The sequence below is a fragment of the Bemisia tabaci genome, chromosome 2 (assembly GCF_918797505.1).
Source record: "Bemisia tabaci chromosome 2, PGI_BMITA_v3".
In the NCBI taxonomy this organism is placed as follows: domain Eukaryota; kingdom Metazoa; phylum Arthropoda; class Insecta; order Hemiptera; family Aleyrodidae; genus Bemisia; species Bemisia tabaci.
In genome coordinates, this window is record NC_092794.1 from 42,216,648 (window position 1) to 42,235,506 (window position 18,859).

Below are 18,859 nucleotides of genomic sequence, written 5' to 3' on the forward strand. Positions count from 1 at the left end.
ACATTTGTAATATCTCCTGATGGTACAAATATCTGTAGTTTTAAAGCTACTTCTAATACAAGAAATATCAGTAAAGAACTCAAAATTTATTTCATAAAATGTAAAAATGTATTTAAAATCACATTCATGACAGAAACTTCGATTTGCATACTAAATCACGAGTTCAGCAGTCCAAGAGAAAGATAGAAATCTCATAGCAATTTAAAGTATGATGATGGCCAGAGTGCGAAACCACGTACCTCCATTAAGGTCGTGTTTCAAAATGTGTGCTTCTAGGTTCTTTTATTTTTTCGAGGAGAAACAAGCTAACCTTATAGCTTGAAATTTTTACAGAATATTCTGCTAATGGAGCAGACGAATCAAGGAAGTTTTCGATGAATTAGTTTGACCGGTTTTCCAAGGAACCCATGATGTCTGCATTGTCGCAAACGGAGATACGTAATTTTACAGATTGGCCATCAATCGGAAAAGTGATTAGGGGACTGAAGATCTACCATTTACATTTATAGAATTTTTTTAATTATACTATTCAAGTATTACTGCGGCAATTTTAAGAGGGAAGAGGTCAGCTCTGTCTTACTTAAGCCTCGCATTTGCGACAAAAAATTAAATTTTCCAAGAAAAATAATTTGTTTAGCTTTTTTCAGGCTTTCTCTGTTATTTTCTAAGAAATTGAGGGAGTAGAGCGGTCAGGCCAATTTTAAGTGATTCATAAGGAGGGGTGAGAGATTGTTGAAAAAGTGCCCCACAAGAGGGGAAGAAGGGTTAATAAAAACGGCCAAGATGCCTAACGTAATATCAGAATGGCCCTTAAAGAGAAACGGCAAGAATCAAAATGATGGTTCATCTTGCTGTGCAAGTCTGCCAACATTGTTTTTGAGAATCATAATGAAAGGAAAAACACTTTTTAAAAATTTTCTACATCCCATAGTTCAAATTTTAACTCAATCTGTCAAAACACTATAATATTTAAGAAGAGTAAAACTAAAACTAATATGACAGAGAAGGAGTCTGCTTGTAAAGAGGATTGGAAGAATTGCACTTAGAGTTTTAATAACGCACTTTCTTTGCCAACATTCTAATTTTGACAAATTACAGGGTTTTAATTTGTACATTCTTGATAAAAATAATTAAATCAGGTAAAGAAAAATTACAATTTGTTTAATTATTAAAGTAGGATGATTCCTTCCAGCTGATTTAGATCGCCAAATAAAACCACAGAAATGAACCAAGTGCCTAACAGATCCTTCTTCAGATTTCTAAATGAGTCAAAAGACTCCGTGCACTGAAGGTGCATGCTGCGGTGTTAAGAAAGAACGTTGTATGAACATTCGGGAGTTGCCAAACCTCCGATAGAATGCATATTTCTGAGGAGAGGTACGGATATTTTCTTTTAAAATTTTAAGATAATTTACATGTGATGGCGCATTTACCTTAAAATTTCAGAAAGTAAAAGTTTTAATACATTCATTAAACAAGTGCCATTGCTAAAGATGAAGGATCTGTGGAAGGAATAACATTTTGTAAATATTTTATTTTACATTGTAGAGCCCATGAGCATCTTCAAGCTCAGTTTTGTAAAGAAGTATCGCTATACTTGCCATTGTTTTTTTTACTTTGTTAAGAGATAAAATTAGCCCATGAAATATCAGAATAGTTTGACACATATTTTAACTAAAAATAGCCATAGGAACATCTACAATTCGATTTAAAATAAGCATTTGACTCACAAATTAACCTTTGTTACTTTTTTTTTTCTTTTTTTTTTTTTTTTAGTTGAGCATGCATGGAATATTTATGTAGGATAATGTTGGTGGTGTCTAATAAAATTATTATCATAAAACATAAAGTAGTAAATTAATTTATTTTGCTTACACTGAAATTCAAAAGATTTTTCAAAAGAATATTTATTGAAAATATCATCCCCAAAAGTCTGGTGAGATATTCTCCTTTACATGAATATAAAGAAAGTGGAAACCTCAAGACATCACAATAAGAGAGGGATTGTGTTCTTGCAGTTTCACCGTTCAGTAAAAACTGATTACCATCACCGAAAGGCATTCTGTAGAGAAGAATTCCTGTTCACCAATAATTCTGATCATATGTTTTTATTTTTTTATTCCCATGGGTATTGATGAAGCAGCTTTGTCTTAACACCCACTGGTACCATCGTAAAGCCAACTTACCAAGGTACACTCTACTACAGGTATGGACAAACGGGGTGCCGAAGTGGCAGCGCTGAGAAAATCGGCGATCGAGTGACGTATGAAGTCGTACCGTCCATTTGCCGCGTATGTCTTCGCAGTCGTACTCTCGATGCTGTCAAATCTACGCGTTTTGACGACTTTCTAAAATTCCATTTGTCCATACCTGTTGTAGAGTGTACCTTGCAACTTACATGAAAATTCATTCCAATCTTAAGATACTTAGGCAAGATTCAGTTGAAAAACTATTTATATCAAACAAAGTTAACAATAAAAATCAACAAAACCAAGTAAGGTCAAGGACGAACTTGGTAAAAATTACACTTCTTGATTTGGTGTAGGTGTCTCGGGGCTATTCATTTGATTTACGTCCTTGGGAACGGTAAGAGGTTGAGACTGCTGCGATTGATTATTTTGGTGGTTGTTCTGAACCAAAGGGCCCAGAGATAACCGATTAATTGGTGCATAACCTATTCTATTGTATTGATCAGCAACTAGAGCCCAACCAGAGGTTTGATCTGCCTCTTTGAGCGGTGCCATTTTTAATGTCTGCCCTTGTTGAAAGCTAAGCTCGCCTTCTGCTTGACCCTGAAAATCGTAGACAGCTCTCACTAGTTGATAGGGGTCTACTGAGGGGTTCCAAGCTTCTGAGAACAAAAACCACATGATGTTAGAAATTCAGAAGCGAGTAGCTTGCATCTGAATCTGCTTGAGCATAAAAAATATTTGCACCTCTCATGTGATTCCACAAAAAATAAGTTTAGACTTAAAAATTCCTTTAAGCCTTGAGGTTCATGAAAAGTTTAATCTACGAGAATAAGCAAAAGCAAAGAGAAAATCATTTGAATGATGAAATACTTCATAATACTTTCAACAACTCTATAGCCCTTCTCTGGTGTAGTGTATGCAAGTATTTCCTTAGTGTAGTGAGCCCTCTCTTATTCATTCAAAGTTTGAACTGCTGTAACTTCTAGTTTAATGATCCTTTGGGATAAAAGTAACTCCCTAATAAAAAGGTTGCGGTATTTGAATTATTTCTTCTATTCTCAAACTCGGGGAAACTACATGATAAATTCAAAAAGCAGCATTGTTTTCAGTCTACCTACTTGTCTAAATTCAGAGAGTTAGAATTTTCTTGGATGGAATGCTCCTATTAAGTTTTTGAGCGGTACGCAATATTCAAATTGGAATAAAAAGGTACTTAAATGAAGCAACCTTGTGAACCCCCTCTTTGTGAGACATAGGAGTTTATTAAGATACTAAGATTAAATTCAGGCTCCTTGGGTATTACAGAATGGTGGATTAGTGCTGGGTCGACACTATTCTGAGTGGAAATGAAGGCTGGAGAATTCAAAAAATTCTCATTAGATACAAAAACTTGAACTCCAATGAAAATTTTTGGGCTGTTGGCCTTGATTTCCCACAAAACAGTGCTGGCCCAGCACTATCCTACCATCCTGTTACTTACAGTTCAGGCCACATTTTTGGTGGTTTTTTCCTTGTCTTAGGTTTTAGATAGCGCTCTAAATGATCTTTCAAAATATCAGTGCAGACTTCATATTGTTACTTAAGACTTCTTGAGTAGGTACCAGCAATTAAGGGCAAAGCTGCCGTGCTAAGAAAAATCGCCTTATGGGTATTCCAATGTTGCCAAAATTCCACTCAGAAAATATCTATTTTAGAAGGAAGTTATGAATATTTTTCCTTGAAATTTTCTGACTTTGTAGATCAAATTATGAAAAAAATCATATGAAAAATCGGAGGAGAAATATTCTTAAATTTTCCTGAGAATTTTTGATTTGTCGAGGGAAATTTGGCAATGCCTGATGGCTCATACAGCCTTTTTTCTTGCCACAGCAGAGTGGGTGACATTGACCTTTAGTATCCATGAAAAGTTTTATTTTTTCTACTCATTTCCATGATGTTCAGAGATTTTGAACTGATGGCAATATTATGATGATATTAGATAATGTCAGTGTAGACTCCTGAACTTACCCGTCTCTTCTTGCTCTGATGAGTACAAAGAGTTTAGCAACTTGAAAATAATGTAGGGCCCGGTCAACATTAGGCCCATGAACATGATTACTGGGATAGACAGTCTATTTTGAGGGGTTGAGGGAAGTGGATCAGAAGCCGTGCGGTGTAAGGCTTCCTGCCATAACTCTTCTTTTGTCGCGTTTTGCGATACAAGTCCTGCAGCAGAAAGACAAGGAAATGAGAAATAATAAAACTAGCAAAATTACTGATAATGAAAAATAGAAACAGCAAGCAAAAGCTACTGCTGAGCGGGGTGGCTGCCGCCGCCCCAACCCCCCCCCCATATCAATTATATATATCGTAGAGACTTTGATTATCATAGAACACGTAGCGGCGCGACAGCCGTAATGAAATGCCAACAATTAAATTATTGGATCAGAAGATGAGCTGATAAAAGACTCTTACCTAGTAATTATCGGAACATTTCTGACACATGTATTTGGTTGCTTTAACCTCATCACTTATTGGTATTTGTCGTAAATTACAAATAGTTTTTCCCACTCGTATGTAGTTCATATTGATTATGACTGCACTTAGTTTCTGCGAGTGGGCGTATTCTACTCATAATATACACTTTTAGGTTCCAAGGGAAAGAAAAATGCAGATGAGCTACACTTCACATGAATATAGATTGATTAAAAATAAATAATCCGAAGAAGTGATGGAATAAATGATAATTGTTTACTAAAGTAAATACTATACCTAGGATTCATAGGAATTTTAAATAAAATCCCACCCATCACTAAAATAACCCATATCGACGGTGAAACTACCAAACCACGTATCTCGTTTGCGGTGTTTAAAAATCTACGCTCACATTTTATTTTTTTGAAGTAGACCAAATCAATATCATTCCTTGAAATTTACACGGGATTTTCTTCGCGCAAAGAGGAAAAATCACAGAAATTTTCAAGACTGGATGTTAAGTAGTTTTTCATTTAAAAAATAAAGTATGACAGGAAGTCTGCGACGTCCGAGATACGTGGTTTGGTAGTTTCACCGTCGATATGTATATACTCGTGGTGCCTGCTCTCGGCTCGATTTCGCCGAATGGAATTCTTTATCATCGCGGTTGTCCTTGTTGCGTGCAGGAGGAAATGAAGGCGCGCTCGCAGTAGCAAGAAGCAGACGCGCCAGGTTGCTTGCGACGCGTGAATGTAGCTTAACCTCCACAGATTAACAAACCGTCGAGCAGCCACGCGAAAAGTCCTATACCTACATACCGGGTGTCCGTAAAGTAACTGAAAAGTGGGTATAATTTTTGAACAAAAAAAGATAGAAGGTCGCGGTTTGTGGCATTCTTCATCATTCAAAAGGGGAAATTTTTCGATGGGGGGCTTTTCCCGGTGGACCCCCCTGGGGGGGGGCCCAGGGGGGGCAACTTCAAAAATTTAAATGGCAACCCCCATTTTTTTAGACATGGTTAAAAAGAACTTAAAAGGACAAGAAAAATGGCGCAAATAAAATTAAAATCGGTTATTTCGTTCAAAAGTTACAGCCGGTCAAAGTTTTAAATTGACCACTTTTCAAAAAATCGCCGATGAGCTCCAAATTATCGGAAAAACAAAAACAAACAAGGAATGAAAAGTTTGAAAAGTGCTTTTTAGGAAGAGAAAAAACAACTGACGTTGTCACAAGTCTGGATGGCACTGTTTCAAAATAAAATTTCGGAAAATTCAACATGGCGGCAAATTTAAGGAAACGCAAAAAATGAAAATTCCAGAAACTGTTATCTTTCAAATACCCTCTAGTTTAAGGAAATCAAAGGTATCAACTTTTATTCCTTTATTTGGCCAAGTAAGAGCAATAATTTGCTGACTTAAAAGTTGTCGAGCGGGGCGCCTTCAATCGTTGGAGTATGCGACATCACAGGATTAAGTGTGCTGTCAAAAAATGAAGCCGATTTGAAAATGCGCTCCTCCTTTGGGATGCTTTAGAAATTTTTAAGGTCCTCCTCCTCAAATTTAACGAGAAAAAAGAAGAAAAGTAAAATTTAGCAATTTTTACCCACAAACTTGGCAAGCCAAAAAAACATGATCTATCCTGGTGGGGTAGGGGCGGTGGACATTTTTGACATTTCTCTCTCTGAAAATTAAAAATCCAAGAATAATTTTAATTCTCTAACTCCTGGCACTCCAATTTGGCAAGGAGGATATCTGCTACGCTTCCAATTTCGAAGACGCCGTTCTACTCTTGATTATTATCTGAATTGAGATTATCTTATTGACAATCTCAACCTTACGATTTGAGACACCAATCTTTTCGGTAACATCTGATGCACTATCTGATCGGTGACACGGTGAAGCGTAGCAGTTATCCTCCTTGCCAAATTGGAGTGCCAGGAGTTAGAGAATTAAAATTATTCTTGGATTTTTAATTTTCAGAGAGAGAAATGTCAAAAATGTCCACCGCCCCTACCCCACCAGGATAGATCATGTTTTTTTGGCTCGCCAAGTTTGTGGGTAAAAATTGCTAAATTTTACTTTTCTTCTTTTTTCTCGTTAAATTCGAGGAGGAGGACCTTAAAAATTTCTAAAGCATCCCAAAGGAGGAGCGCATTTTCAAATCGGCTTCATTTTTCGACAGCACACTTAATCCTGTGATGTCGCATACTCCAACGATTGAAGGCGCCCCGCTCGACAACTTTTAAGTCAGCAAATTATTGCTCTTACTTGGCCAAATAAAGGAATAAAAGTTGATACCTTTGATTTCCTTAAACTAGAGGGTATTTGAAAGATAACAGTTTCTGGAATTTTCATTTTTTGCGTTTCCTCAAATTTGCCGCCATGTTGAATTTTCCGAAATTTTATTTTGAAACAGTGCCATCCAGACTTGTGACAACGTCAGTTGTTTTTTCTCTTCCTAAAAAGCACTTTTCAAACTTTTCATTCCTGGTTTGTTTTTGTTTTTCCGATAATTTGGAGCTCATCGGCGATTTTTTGAAAAGTGGTCAATTTAAAACTTTGACCGGCTGTAACTTTTGAACGAAATAACCGATTTTAATTTTATTCGCGCCATTTTTCTTGTCCTTTTAAGTTCTTTTTAACCATGTCTAAAAAAATGGGGGTTGCCATTTAAATTTTTGAAGTTGCCCCCCCTGGGCCCCCCCCCCAGGGGGGTCCACCGGGAAAAGCCCCCCATCGAAAAATTTCCCCTTTTGAATGATGAAGAATGCCACAAACCGCGACCTTCTATCTTTTTTTGTTCAAAAATTATACTCACTTTTCAGTTACTTTATGGACACCCGGTAGAGAAAAAAAAGGAGGTATTTGCATCTTGAGGTTTGTTTACCCTGTGACGTAGGTCTGTACAACCTGGCCAGCGAAATCCGAAATTCGAACTATGAAAAATTGACCATAATTTCCGATTTTCCGAGGTGTAAAATACACAACTCAGCAGAAGAAAGAAAGAAAAATCGATTCGATATTTCTGGAGATAAATGTATGGATACGGACGATATATCAACGTTGAAATATCGATACAATATTTTGGTCTAAAATATCGATAGTCAGGTGGCGCGGAGCGTCTTTGGGAGGGGAGGGGGAGGGGGGGGGTTGGGCGCGCAGACGATAGAATATCGCACCCGAACTGAGCCTTAAGGCTCGAAACGCTGATCAATGTTCCCACAAAAATGACGCGGCGCAACGGCTGCAGCCACGCCGGAGCGTGACTGTAAGAGGAGGAAGGGGGGAGGGAGGGCCCCCTTCGGCCCTGAGCAGACCGACGAAAGTAATAAAAAGCGAGGGTAATAAAAACAAAAAACTCAAGTTTACACGTGCAGAGCTCGAGGCATTGGAGCCAAATTGGTCTGTTTGTTATTTAGGGATAGTGTCCTAGCCTAAGTTTATTTAAAAAACAATTAAATAAGAGGAAGGATTTCAACCCTGAAAAATGTCTCCGGGACCACGACAGCCTGTGACCCTGGGATGTTTGTCAGTTGGACCAGAGAGATGGACAGAGATGGACCATTTTTTTTAGGGAGCGAACAAATCAAAATTTTGAGCCTTAAGTTGGTCGCAACCATATCCGGAAGTCGTTACAGTGACATTTTTGTGCAATATGCTTCTGTGGAAAGTGCAATACTTAATGAATACTTTTGACAAATCGTGTTTTTTCCGGTTTGCGCTTCAAACGTGATTTATTTGTGGAGTGTAATACGTTCCTTTTTGAATTGAAAAACTCGTCAGATGCATTAGATAATCGAGTACAGCATCTCTCTCTCATTTCTTAACGCAGGGGGCGGCAAATTTTGCATTTTTTTAAAATGTAGGTTTAAAAAAAATCGGATTCAGAAAAAAAAAATTACAAACGAGAAAGCGTCTTTCGGTGACACAAGAGACAGCACCTTTAATTAGTGGAGTTAAGAGAGAAACTAAACACGCAATTTGGCATGGAGCGGTGCAGCAGTGATGATGAGGACTTGAGATAGAAAGGAGAAGCCCTCAGCGCGGCGCACGGTGAATCGAGTCAATGAGAGAGGTCGGAAAAAATTTGGGAACTTAAAACGCTCATAACTCCGTTTATACAAGAATCTAATGTTCTGCAAGCTGTTCCACTGGTTTTCGCGTGATATTTTCTTCCCGTATCACCCCTTGAACTTTAAAATGTGACGAAATAAACATCAACATTTGCAGTTCTTGTCAAAAATTTCATGTCCGACCCCTCTAATTGACTCAATCCACTGTGCGGCGGTCGGCGTGAAACGCATAGCGCCTACAAGACTGTAGGAATACTTCACGCATTGCGTCAAACACAGTGCGGTCAGCGCGGCGCGGCGGCGGAAGTTAAAATTATTAAACCACATTTATGTTTGTTCTTGCATAATTTTTACCTTCATTTCTTACAAATGGAAGGCCTTGTTCACACATATGTAGATAGGTTTACGGAACTTAACTTTCGCGCAAAGTTCCGTGCGAACTTTTGCTAGTAGTGAGGGGCATAGTGTCCTTTCTTTTAATTTTTCTTGTTTTGCCGGTTGAAAATGCGGGTGTGATCCCTGCGAAACGTCCCAGGTTTCTTATTATATTTTATGTGTTTCTTTTTATTATTTGCGTCCTTAGTCCCGTTTTAAGTTGTTTCTCTGTTACTGTTTCGGGCCGATTAAGTTGTTTTTTATTGATGTTTCGAAACGAATGAGAAGGGGGCGGCAAAATACAGGTGGCCCATAGGCAGCAAGTAGGTAAATCCGGCCCATGGGCGGCAAGTAGGTAAATCCGGCCCTGTTTTTTAAATGAATTTTGAGTCAAATTTACGTGAGAAATTGATTTACCAAGATTATTTTTCTTAATTAAAATTAACTTTCTTTTTAATACAGTTTTTACGTAAATACATTTGTTCGTAATTTCCAATACTTTTTACGAAATTTTTATGTTAATTTAATTGTTATGTAAATTTGACTTCCTTTTCCGACTTTTTTCTTTTTTCGCGTTTTTCTGTGACTTTTAACAATTTTAGACTTTCTTTCCTTACTCTAGTAAGGATCTAGTCGTCAGAATCTATCCTGAACGACAACTTACATTCATGGAAAATAAATCTTTAAATGTTCCTGACCATTTTTTACCATCCAAACTCACTAGAACACATTGTACAGGTATATGAAAAATTTGAAGAGCATCGCTGTCAAAAGCTAAGTTCTCCTTCAATTTAGCTCTTTTTGTATGGTCTACAGGTAAGGACAAAACTAACTGTTTTTGCTAAACGCGTACTGTTTTTTATTCATAAAATTTGAAAGTCTCAATGAAAGCAAAGCTATGTCCAATCACAGCTAGGTATTTTTATTTTGAGACTGCACATCCCAATTTCTCCCACTTTTTCAGCCGAATTATTTTTTTTTTTGGGCTAGATTTTGGTTGGTGCAGTAATGCTGATGGTTATTTTTACGAGAGCTGTCCCAAATGAAACCGGACTTTTGTCATAGAAGGCAAACCGAGCGTCGTAATGAAGTTTTCTTGGGCTTGTTTGAAAGCTGATAAGCTACTGAAGATGCTTGTTTTTACAGAATGCAAACATTGGTCTTGGTAAGGAAACTACACGCTTTGGAATAAAGGAAAGTCAAACACGAGTTGCGATTTTTGTCTTTATTTCAAGAAAAATTTAGATACAACTTTAAAAAAAACCCAGGTTTTAAGTTAAAAACTTCGTTGCAATCTTATACAAATGCTTAAAAATAAGGAAATCAACATTTTAAGCAGCTTACCAAGTCATCACCTATCCCCTTCAAAATACGACTCGCCAGCTTTGTCGATGCATTTTTGCCACCGTTTCTTCAATTGGGAGAAACACTGTTGGAAATCCTCAGGTTTGAATGATCGCAATTCCTTCAAGGTGTTCTCTTGAATTTCCGGAATGGTTTGAAAACGTCGACCTTTCAAGGTAGATTTAAGTCGTGAAGAAAAAATCACACGGAGCCAGGTCAGGTGAATAGAGGGGATGAGGGAGGACACTCATGGCATTCTTTGCACAAAATTCGCGAATTTGGAGGGATGCTTGGGCAGGTGCATTATCGTAATGCAGAAACCAGGAATTCTCTCTCCAAAGCTCGGGCCTTTTTCTGCAGACATTTTCGCGTAATCGTCTCAGAACACCATTGTAATATTCTCGGTTGACAGTTTCACCTTGAAGGAATTGCGATCATTCAAACCTGCGGATTTTCAACAGTGTTTCTCCCGATTGAAGAAACGGTGGCAAAAATGCATCGACAAAGCTGGCGAATATTTTGAAGGGGATAGGTGATGACTTGGTAAGCTGCTTAAAATGTTGATTTCCTTATTTTTAAGCATTTGAATAAGAGAGCATTGAAGTTTTTAACTTAAAACCTGGTTTTTTTTTAAGTTGTATCTAAATTTTTCTTGAAATAAAGACAAAAATCCAAACTCGAGTTTGACTTTCCTTTATTCCAAAGCGTGTAGTTTCCTTACCAAGACCAATGTTTGCATTCTGTAAAAACAAGCATCTTCAGTAGCTTATCAGCTTTCAAACAAGCCCAAGAAAACTTCATTACGACGCTCTGTTCGCCTTCTATGACAAAAGTCCGGTTTCTTTTGGGACAGCCCTCGTAGAAGACTATGATGGTGAAACCTAAATTTTCCAATGATATTTTATCAGCATAGTAAACTCAACCATGACTTCAATCATAAATAATTCCATTTAGCGAAATCAAGCTGAAAGGCACAAGTAAGGGTTCATGAAAGTTGAAGTCATAGCTCAACATTATAGGGTAGGTTCAAGTAACTTTTAACGTGTTTTAGACTTTTTTTCTTACCGTAGACCCTGAAAAACCACTTAAATTCAAGGAAAATAAAGCCTTAAATGTTCATACCCATTTTTAAATGTCAGAACTCACTAGACCACATTATATTCATGATAAATTTGAAGAATATCGCTGTCAAAAGTTGAGTTTTCCGTAGATTTAGCACTTTCCGTATGGTCTTTAAGGTAATGACAAAAAGTGCTAAATTGAAGGAGAACTCAACTTTTGACAGCGATATTCTTTAAATTCATCATGAATATAATGTGGTCTAGTGAGTTCCGACAGTTAAAAAATGGTTATGAACATTGAAAACTTTTAGTTCGATGAATTGAAGTTGTCCCTTAGGGTCCATTAGCGCTAAGGAAAAAAATTCTAAAACTTGTTTGAGCCAACCCTATAATATTCTCCCACAGGATTCACTTTCAGACAGTAATAATTAATCAACATAAACATCAACCATTACTGATAAATCATCAAAGATCCTATTGGGCGAAATTCAGCCAAAAAGCACCAGTTTGGAGTCTTGACATTTTGGCCACCATTGGTTGCTTATTTACGCTATTAAACTGTGACTCCATGATAAAGAATGCCATAGGGCGACATTCCGCCGAAAGGCACCTGTGTGGGTTCTTTACATTATGGTCACAGTTGATTGCTAAACGCTACCAAACCATGGCTAAATGATCAGAAATTCCATTTGGCGACACATTTTAACACTCTTTGAACATCTGAGGTATGAGTTCTGAAAATTTTGGCTATACTTGGTTGCTGAACGCTATTTAACAGCGAATGTTCAACGGTGACTTGATGATAAAGAATGCCATAGGGCGACATTCCGCCGAAAGGCACCTGTGTGGGTTCTTTACATTATGGTCACAGTTGATTGCGAAACGCTACCAAACCATAGCTAAATGATCAGAAATTCCATTTGGCGACACATTTTAACACTCTTTGAACATCTGAGGTATGAGTTCTGAAAATTTTGGCTATACTTGGTTGCTAAACGCTACTTAACAGTAAATGTTCAACAGTGACTTGATGATAAAGAATGCCATAGGGCGACATTCCGCCGAAAGGCACCTGTGTGGGTTCTTTACATTATGGTCACAGTTGATTGCTAAACGCTACCAAACCATGGCTAAATGATCAGAAATTCCATTTGGCGACACATTTTAACACTCTTTGAACATCTGAGGTATGAGTTCTGGAAATTTTGGCTATACTTGGTTGCTGAACGCTACTTAACAGTGAATGTTCAACGGTGACTCGATGATAAAGAATGCCATAGGGCGACATTCCGCCGAAAGGCACCTGTGTGGGTTCTTTACATTATGGTCACAGTTGATTGCTAAACGCTACCAAACCATGGCTAAATGATCAGAAATTCCATTTGGCGACACATTTTAACACTCTTTGAACATCTGAGGTATGAGTTCTGGAAATTTTGGCTATACTTGGTTGCTGAACGCTACTTAACAGTGAATGTTCAACGGTGACTCGATGATAAAGAATGCCATAGGGCGACATTCCGCCGAAAGGCACCTGTGTGGGTTCTTTACATTATGGTCACAGTTGATTGCTAAACGCTACCAAACCATAGCTAAATGATCAGAAATTCCATTTGGCGACACATGTTAACACTCTTTGAACATCTGAGGTATGAGTTCTGAAAATTTTGGCTATACTTGGTTGCTGAACGCTATTTAACAGCGAATGTTCAACGGTGACTTGATGATAAAGAATGCCATAGGGCGACATTCCGCCGAAAGGCACCTGTGTGGGTTCTTTACATTATGGTCACAGTTGATTGCGAAACGCTACCAAACCATAGCTAAATGATCAGAAATTCCATTTGGCAACACATTTTAACACTCTTTGAACATCTGAGGTATGAGTTCTGAAAATTTTGGCTATACTTGGTTGCTGAACGCTATTTAACAGCGAATGTTCAACGGTGACTTGATGATAAAGAATGCCATAGGGCGACATTCCGCCGAAAGGCACCTGTGTGGGTTCTTTACATTATGGTCACAGTTGATTGCTAAACGCTACCAAACCATGGCTAAATGATCAGAAATTCCATTTGGCATAATGGAGATGTTGCATGTGTGAGGAATTTGCGATTTGACTGTGTAAAAAGTCACGAGAAACACGATGGTGCCACTGGTTTTCTCTGAAATCATCTCCCAAGCTCAAAAAAAGCACTCAAGTTAAGGCCAAAATGGAGGGAATATACCACCCTACCCTGAGAGTCAAAGCCTAGATCAAGACCTATTCTCCATGCAAAGATAGGGAGCTAATACTTTGACAGGGCTACCAATTTATCTGGGGACTCCAAAACTGAATACATGGCAACCCTGCTAATGTATTTGCTCCCTATCTTTGCATGGAGAGTTTGTCTTCATGTAGATGTGGACTCTCAGGGTAGGGTGGGATACCCCCTCCATTTTGGCCTCAACTTGAGAGGTTTTTTTGAGCATGGAAGATGATTTCAGAGAAAACCAGTGGCACCATTGTGTTCCTCGCGAACTTTTATACAAGAATCAACAGTCAAATTGCAAATTCCTCGCACAAGTAACATCTCCATTGGGCCAAAATGCACCGATATCAATACCTCATATGTTACTTGGTTCCTCGAAAATTCTCCTCTTGGACTTAGCCTAAAAGTGTGGACACTTTTTAGCCTCCGGCGAAACCTAGAGTCTATACGGCTTCGCCGCACGACTAAAAAGTAGGGGATTACTTTTGATGAGAGCCAAGAGAGAAAAATAAAAGAATTTAGGGTTTCCCTTTGTTCACATACTTTACAAACATGAATTAAAAATTGTGTGACAGCCCAATTAGATGGTTGATAATATATTTCTATCTTCTTAAAAAAAAGTTCATTCAGTTAAATAATACTGCAATAGTTACTGCTTCTTCTGCCTGCAGCGCATGCTTTACTTCCTGAAAGCTTGACTAAAATGTGATCATATGTGGATTCGTGATATTCTTCTAGTACTATGAATGTTATTTCATTGTTTACAATACTGTTACAAAAAAGTGATCATTACCCGGATGAATTATCAATAAAGGAATGTAACTGCTGAAATTGCTTTTGTTAAGATGCTTTTTAGGAAAGTGAGTTCATACCTAAAAAGTATAAAATATGTCTGTAGAACCACCGGATGAGTTTGAAGGTGGCTATGGTTGACAGAAATTGTCTGAGGAATGATCGCAGTTTGGCAAAGTTTTCTGCAACACCCAACACAGCGTGGAATGATGTATGCATTGCCATGAACGTTGAATCTAACATTAAACTAATTGCACTGAAGGTTTGTAAAACTGATTCTATGGACTGGAAAGCAGGCCTCGCTCTCTCTTCTGCAAGTTGAATAAATCTGTTGATAAAAAACAAGCAATCAGACGAAATGAAAATTAAAAAGATTAACATTAAAAGTCCCCATTACAGTTTAGACAAACAGGAACTATTTAAACGGCAAAATCAGGAAAGCTACAATGGACCTCAAAAACAGCAACTAGATAAGATGCGAATTTCAAGATTTCATGTAGATTACCAAAATACTGAACCAAAGAAAATTATTGAAAGTAAATCCTGAACAAGATATACACGCTTTTCGATGCATGAATTTTAAAATCATCCTAAAAAAACCCGTCATTTACTAGAGTTAAAAGTCAGAAAGAACTTTATTGTAAAGTCTCTGTTGTATGAAAAAATGGCAACTATCACATCGGCATTTTGACTAGGCTGCTGCGTGTTATTCACACTTGGGGAGACACATAAGCAGGGAAAAATCACTGATCATTCAGGAGCCTGTCAAAACCGTTGTAGTGCCCAATTTCATCCTTGAGGTTTCTGGTTTTTCTTGTGAGTGGGAGATTCAAATTTTACGTAACCAGTGCTAAATAAAGACATAAATACGTTGATTAGAAGTTGAAATCAGTAATTTTTGTGAGTCCTGTTCAATGAGAAGTTCTGAAGAGGAAAAATATGTGAGATTGCTTAATTTTTACCATGTCCAGCAGTCCTTTGAGGGCCACAGACAGAAGAGCTGAGTCACCATGAAGGTAAGAAAAAAAAAAAAAACCAACTGATGCACAGTTTAAAAAAATCTCATGTTTGTTACGCAAAAAAATTATACCTGACATTCTGCATGAGCAGCAGATGATCAAGTAAACTTCCGGTCACCACTGCAGTGCTCTGTCTTTCATGACATATTCATTATACCAGAAGAAAATAAAGTTGTCTCTTTCACTTTCACAGCACAAAGAGCAACCTTTGCTAAAAATGTCACAGAAAAGCCTATTTCTTCTTCTTTTTGCCGCATTGTTCAAATGTAAAATCATTTGTGCCATTTCAACTTCGGCACATTTTTCATGTGATCACAAAACTGTCACTTAATGCCTTCGTCCATGATACCTTTAGAGTGAAAAATGTTTCTTTAACTGCTTTATTAAGCAGAGAAAATGTATCTTCTCCTCCAGAGTTCATTTAGACATAGTTCAGGGAAAGGGAACTGATTGTTGTGGGTTAGAATTTTCATTCCTTTACTGGGTTCAATTTAAAAAACTAACTTCAAATTAACTTCTTACAAATCAGATACTTTTGCAGGCCAGTACATACAGGTACATTTTTTGGTGGGAATTAGATTTAAAGGAGGAGAAAAATGCCTCTACACCATAAAACCATAGAGTATATAGAGTCATTATGTAAATAGAAGAGCTGGCACCACTTTTAAGCAATTTCCAGGTCCCGAATTCCGAGACTCCTGTGCGAGGCCATGTCACTTTTTCGATACATAATCGATTGTTTGCAATATACAGGGGCCCGGCCATGGAATTACTACGTATTCCACACTGCAATTTTGGATTGAATAAGTATCGAAAAAGTGACCTGCACTCGTCAAGCAGAACATGGTGCCAGCTCTCCCATTTACATTATGACTCTATATCGACGGTGAAAGTCGGCAATCACATAACTCGGTTTGCGACGTCGCAGACTTCCCGTCATACTTTATTTGTTAAACGGAAAACTACTCAACGGTAATTCTTTAAAACTGCCGTGATTTTTCTTCCATGTGCGAGGAAAATTCTGCAAAAACTTCAAGGAATCACGTCCATTTGTTCTCCGTTAAAAAAATAACATAGTTGCGGAGATTTTCAGACACCGCAAACGAGTTATGTGATTGCCGACTTGCACCATCGATATAGTCTATGCATAAAACGCATGAAATACCCTCTAAAATAGTTTTCAAAACTAAATGAGACATGATAAAAAGAACATTTCCTTACCTACTGTCGACATTGTTCATTGGATACCCATTGTATGAATTGCCATACCCATAGCTTCCCAGTCTGTTGTAACCTCCGTAGGAACCATAGTTATGCGCAAATCCCATTCCAAGATGACTGAACTGATTGTAACCAGGATAGGAGTAGTTACCCATAACCGGGTATACTGAACTTCTGTTCTGGGATGTGGGGATAATCCTGCGATTATGCCTTGGTGGCAACGGAGGTGGGTTCTTCTGTGTTCTGACAGTCGACATTCCGGGCAAACCATTCACACCTCCATTAGGTAGTGATGACGTGTAGTTGAGCATTGCATGCCTGCAATGAAAATATATTAACAATTGCTTAAATAATTTATTGCGTGGAGAAATGGTGCTAGGCCCACACCATTTTGAGAAAACAAAGCCAAAAAATTCCAAACATTTTTCAATTTTTTGGAAGGAAAACATTTTATGAATTTGTTTGACTTTAATTGAAATTTTTTTGGAATTTCTTGGCTTTGTTCTCCCTGCAAAATGGTGTGAACCCAGCACCATTTCTCTACCTTGTTACAAACAGTTCGGGCCATTCTTTAGTGCTTTTTTCCTTGTTCAAACGATTAAGTATCAGATAGAAATGGAATGGAGGTGTAAAATATTTACCTCGGCAAGTTCCTTAATGGCAATTATCTTTCCACTACACTTTCGAATGGGATGATTTTTCTGAAATTTACATACAGTACAATAAAGACGACGAGTGCTGGACTGCCAGTGAAGTCACTTTCTGCGGTTATCCAGTGCTTCTGAGAGTGTGCGGTATTTGCAGATGCCAAACGCAAGGTCTGGGAACTGGGCTTTGTTCAGAGAGTAAAGTTTTCAAATTTATTTCATAAAAACTGGGAGTTTTGTGCGTTCTTTAATTTGTTAGAACTTAGGTCATCATAATTTGCCAAAGTTCACAAAAATTACGGTGAATTTAAATTCATAAATTCCATAAACCGCTTGTAGCCTGCGATTCTTCCATAAGCTGCCGTATTAAAAATATTAATTGGTTCACACTAGCGGCAAACATGAGGCTAGGAATGCCCGCATTCCAGTACATAGCTATACTCTATTGTGCTCTATGGAAATGATTTGGAAAACTATTAATATTTAAGTACATGAACACAGAAGACTTACGGATTTCGAAAATTCCTTGCATCCATTGGCAAAGGTTTATAAGGCCCTGCCATCCACTTGATAAATTCAAGTTCAACTGTTGAGGTTATGTGTGAGACAGAAACTGATCAAGACCTTTCTCCAATTCAGAGCTTAGACGTAGAAATTAAGAAATAAAAAAAAGGTAAATGAAAATCAGTTGATACCAAACTAACATAAAACATGTTAATTAAACAACGCGTGAGGAACTTTTATCACAAACAATTACATACATATGGCAAAAAGCAGAGCATCAACGCAAGGAAAACTAAAGGATTAGCCTGTATGATCAAATAATTGCTACATTCCTCATGAAATTAAAACCGAAATGAAGATTATTATTCACAAAACAACGACAAAACCTGTGAGCTCGTCAGCTCATGCGGTGATAACGAAGATACCTAATGTACAAAAATAAAATAATGCAAAATGACACTGAACAAATCAACTCATGACAACAAACAACAGCTGATTTTTCTATTCCCTGTTTAACCAATCCCTTCCCCCTCCCTCCGTCACCACTCTCTGAATGCGGGGCGAAAGTGGAGGTATCATGCGGTGTGGTGTGTGGTATCCCGCGAATATGAAGGAAATCTAAGCTTTTCGCTTGTATTTTACTGACGTTAATGAATGCGCTTATAAGGTATACTTCGCATCCATTAATTATAGGGCGTTCTTAACTTACTCCGATCGAAATTGCAAAAATTTCTGAAGCCCTTGCTATTGGAAACACTCCTGAAAATTCCTGCGGGTGCAATTCCTCGGCCGGTGATTCTGGACAAAAAGCGCATTGATTTTTCGTCTTTTTCCGACCAGTTGCGTTTACTCCATTATATCCATTGCGCATTTTTTACTTACTCAGATTGACATTTCAAAACTGTCCGCAAGTACGAGCCAAAATA

At 37.8% G+C, this 18,859-nt stretch overlaps 1 protein-coding gene across 2 annotated transcripts; it reads right to left on the reverse strand.

Moving 5' to 3' along the window:
• Positions 1–1,048: 1,048 nt before the first annotated feature.
• Pex13 (peroxisomal biogenesis factor 13) lies at positions 1,049–18,432 on the reverse strand. Of its 2 annotated transcripts, none has more exons than XM_019055769.2 (5): positions 17,940–18,432; positions 16,783–17,100; positions 14,623–14,870; positions 4,200–4,397; positions 1,049–2,848 (listed from the first exon to the last, which is right to left on the reverse strand). In XM_019055769.2, the coding sequence occupies exons 1-5, from the start codon at positions 17,990–17,992 to the stop codon at positions 2,523–2,525; spliced, it is 1,143 nt and encodes a 380-aa protein (XP_018911314.1). In that variant the 5' UTR covers positions 17,993–18,432; the 3' UTR covers positions 1,049–2,522. The 2 variants fall into 2 exon arrangements, with proteins under 2 accessions (XP_018911314.1, XP_018911313.1); XM_019055768.2 differs by having other exon boundaries at positions 1,846–2,851; positions 17,940–18,429.
• Positions 18,433–18,859: the final 427 nt, after the last annotated feature.

What these genes read in the sequence shown, in the direction of transcription:
- Pex13 (XM_019055768.2), bottom strand. Translation starts at nt 17,992, where the DNA reads ATGGCAGGGCCTTATAAACCTTTGCCAATGGATGCAAGGAATTTTCGA. An exon ending in GCAAGGAATTTTCGAAATCC is followed by an intron (nt 17,101 to 17,939) that starts GTAAGTCTTCTG and finishes TTTTCATTGCAG; the next exon opens with GCATGCAATGCTCAACTACA. An exon ending in ACATATTTTATACTTTTTAG is followed by an intron (nt 4,398 to 14,622) that starts GTATGAACTCAC and finishes TTTCTGCTGCAG; the next exon opens with GACTTGTATCGCAAAACGCG.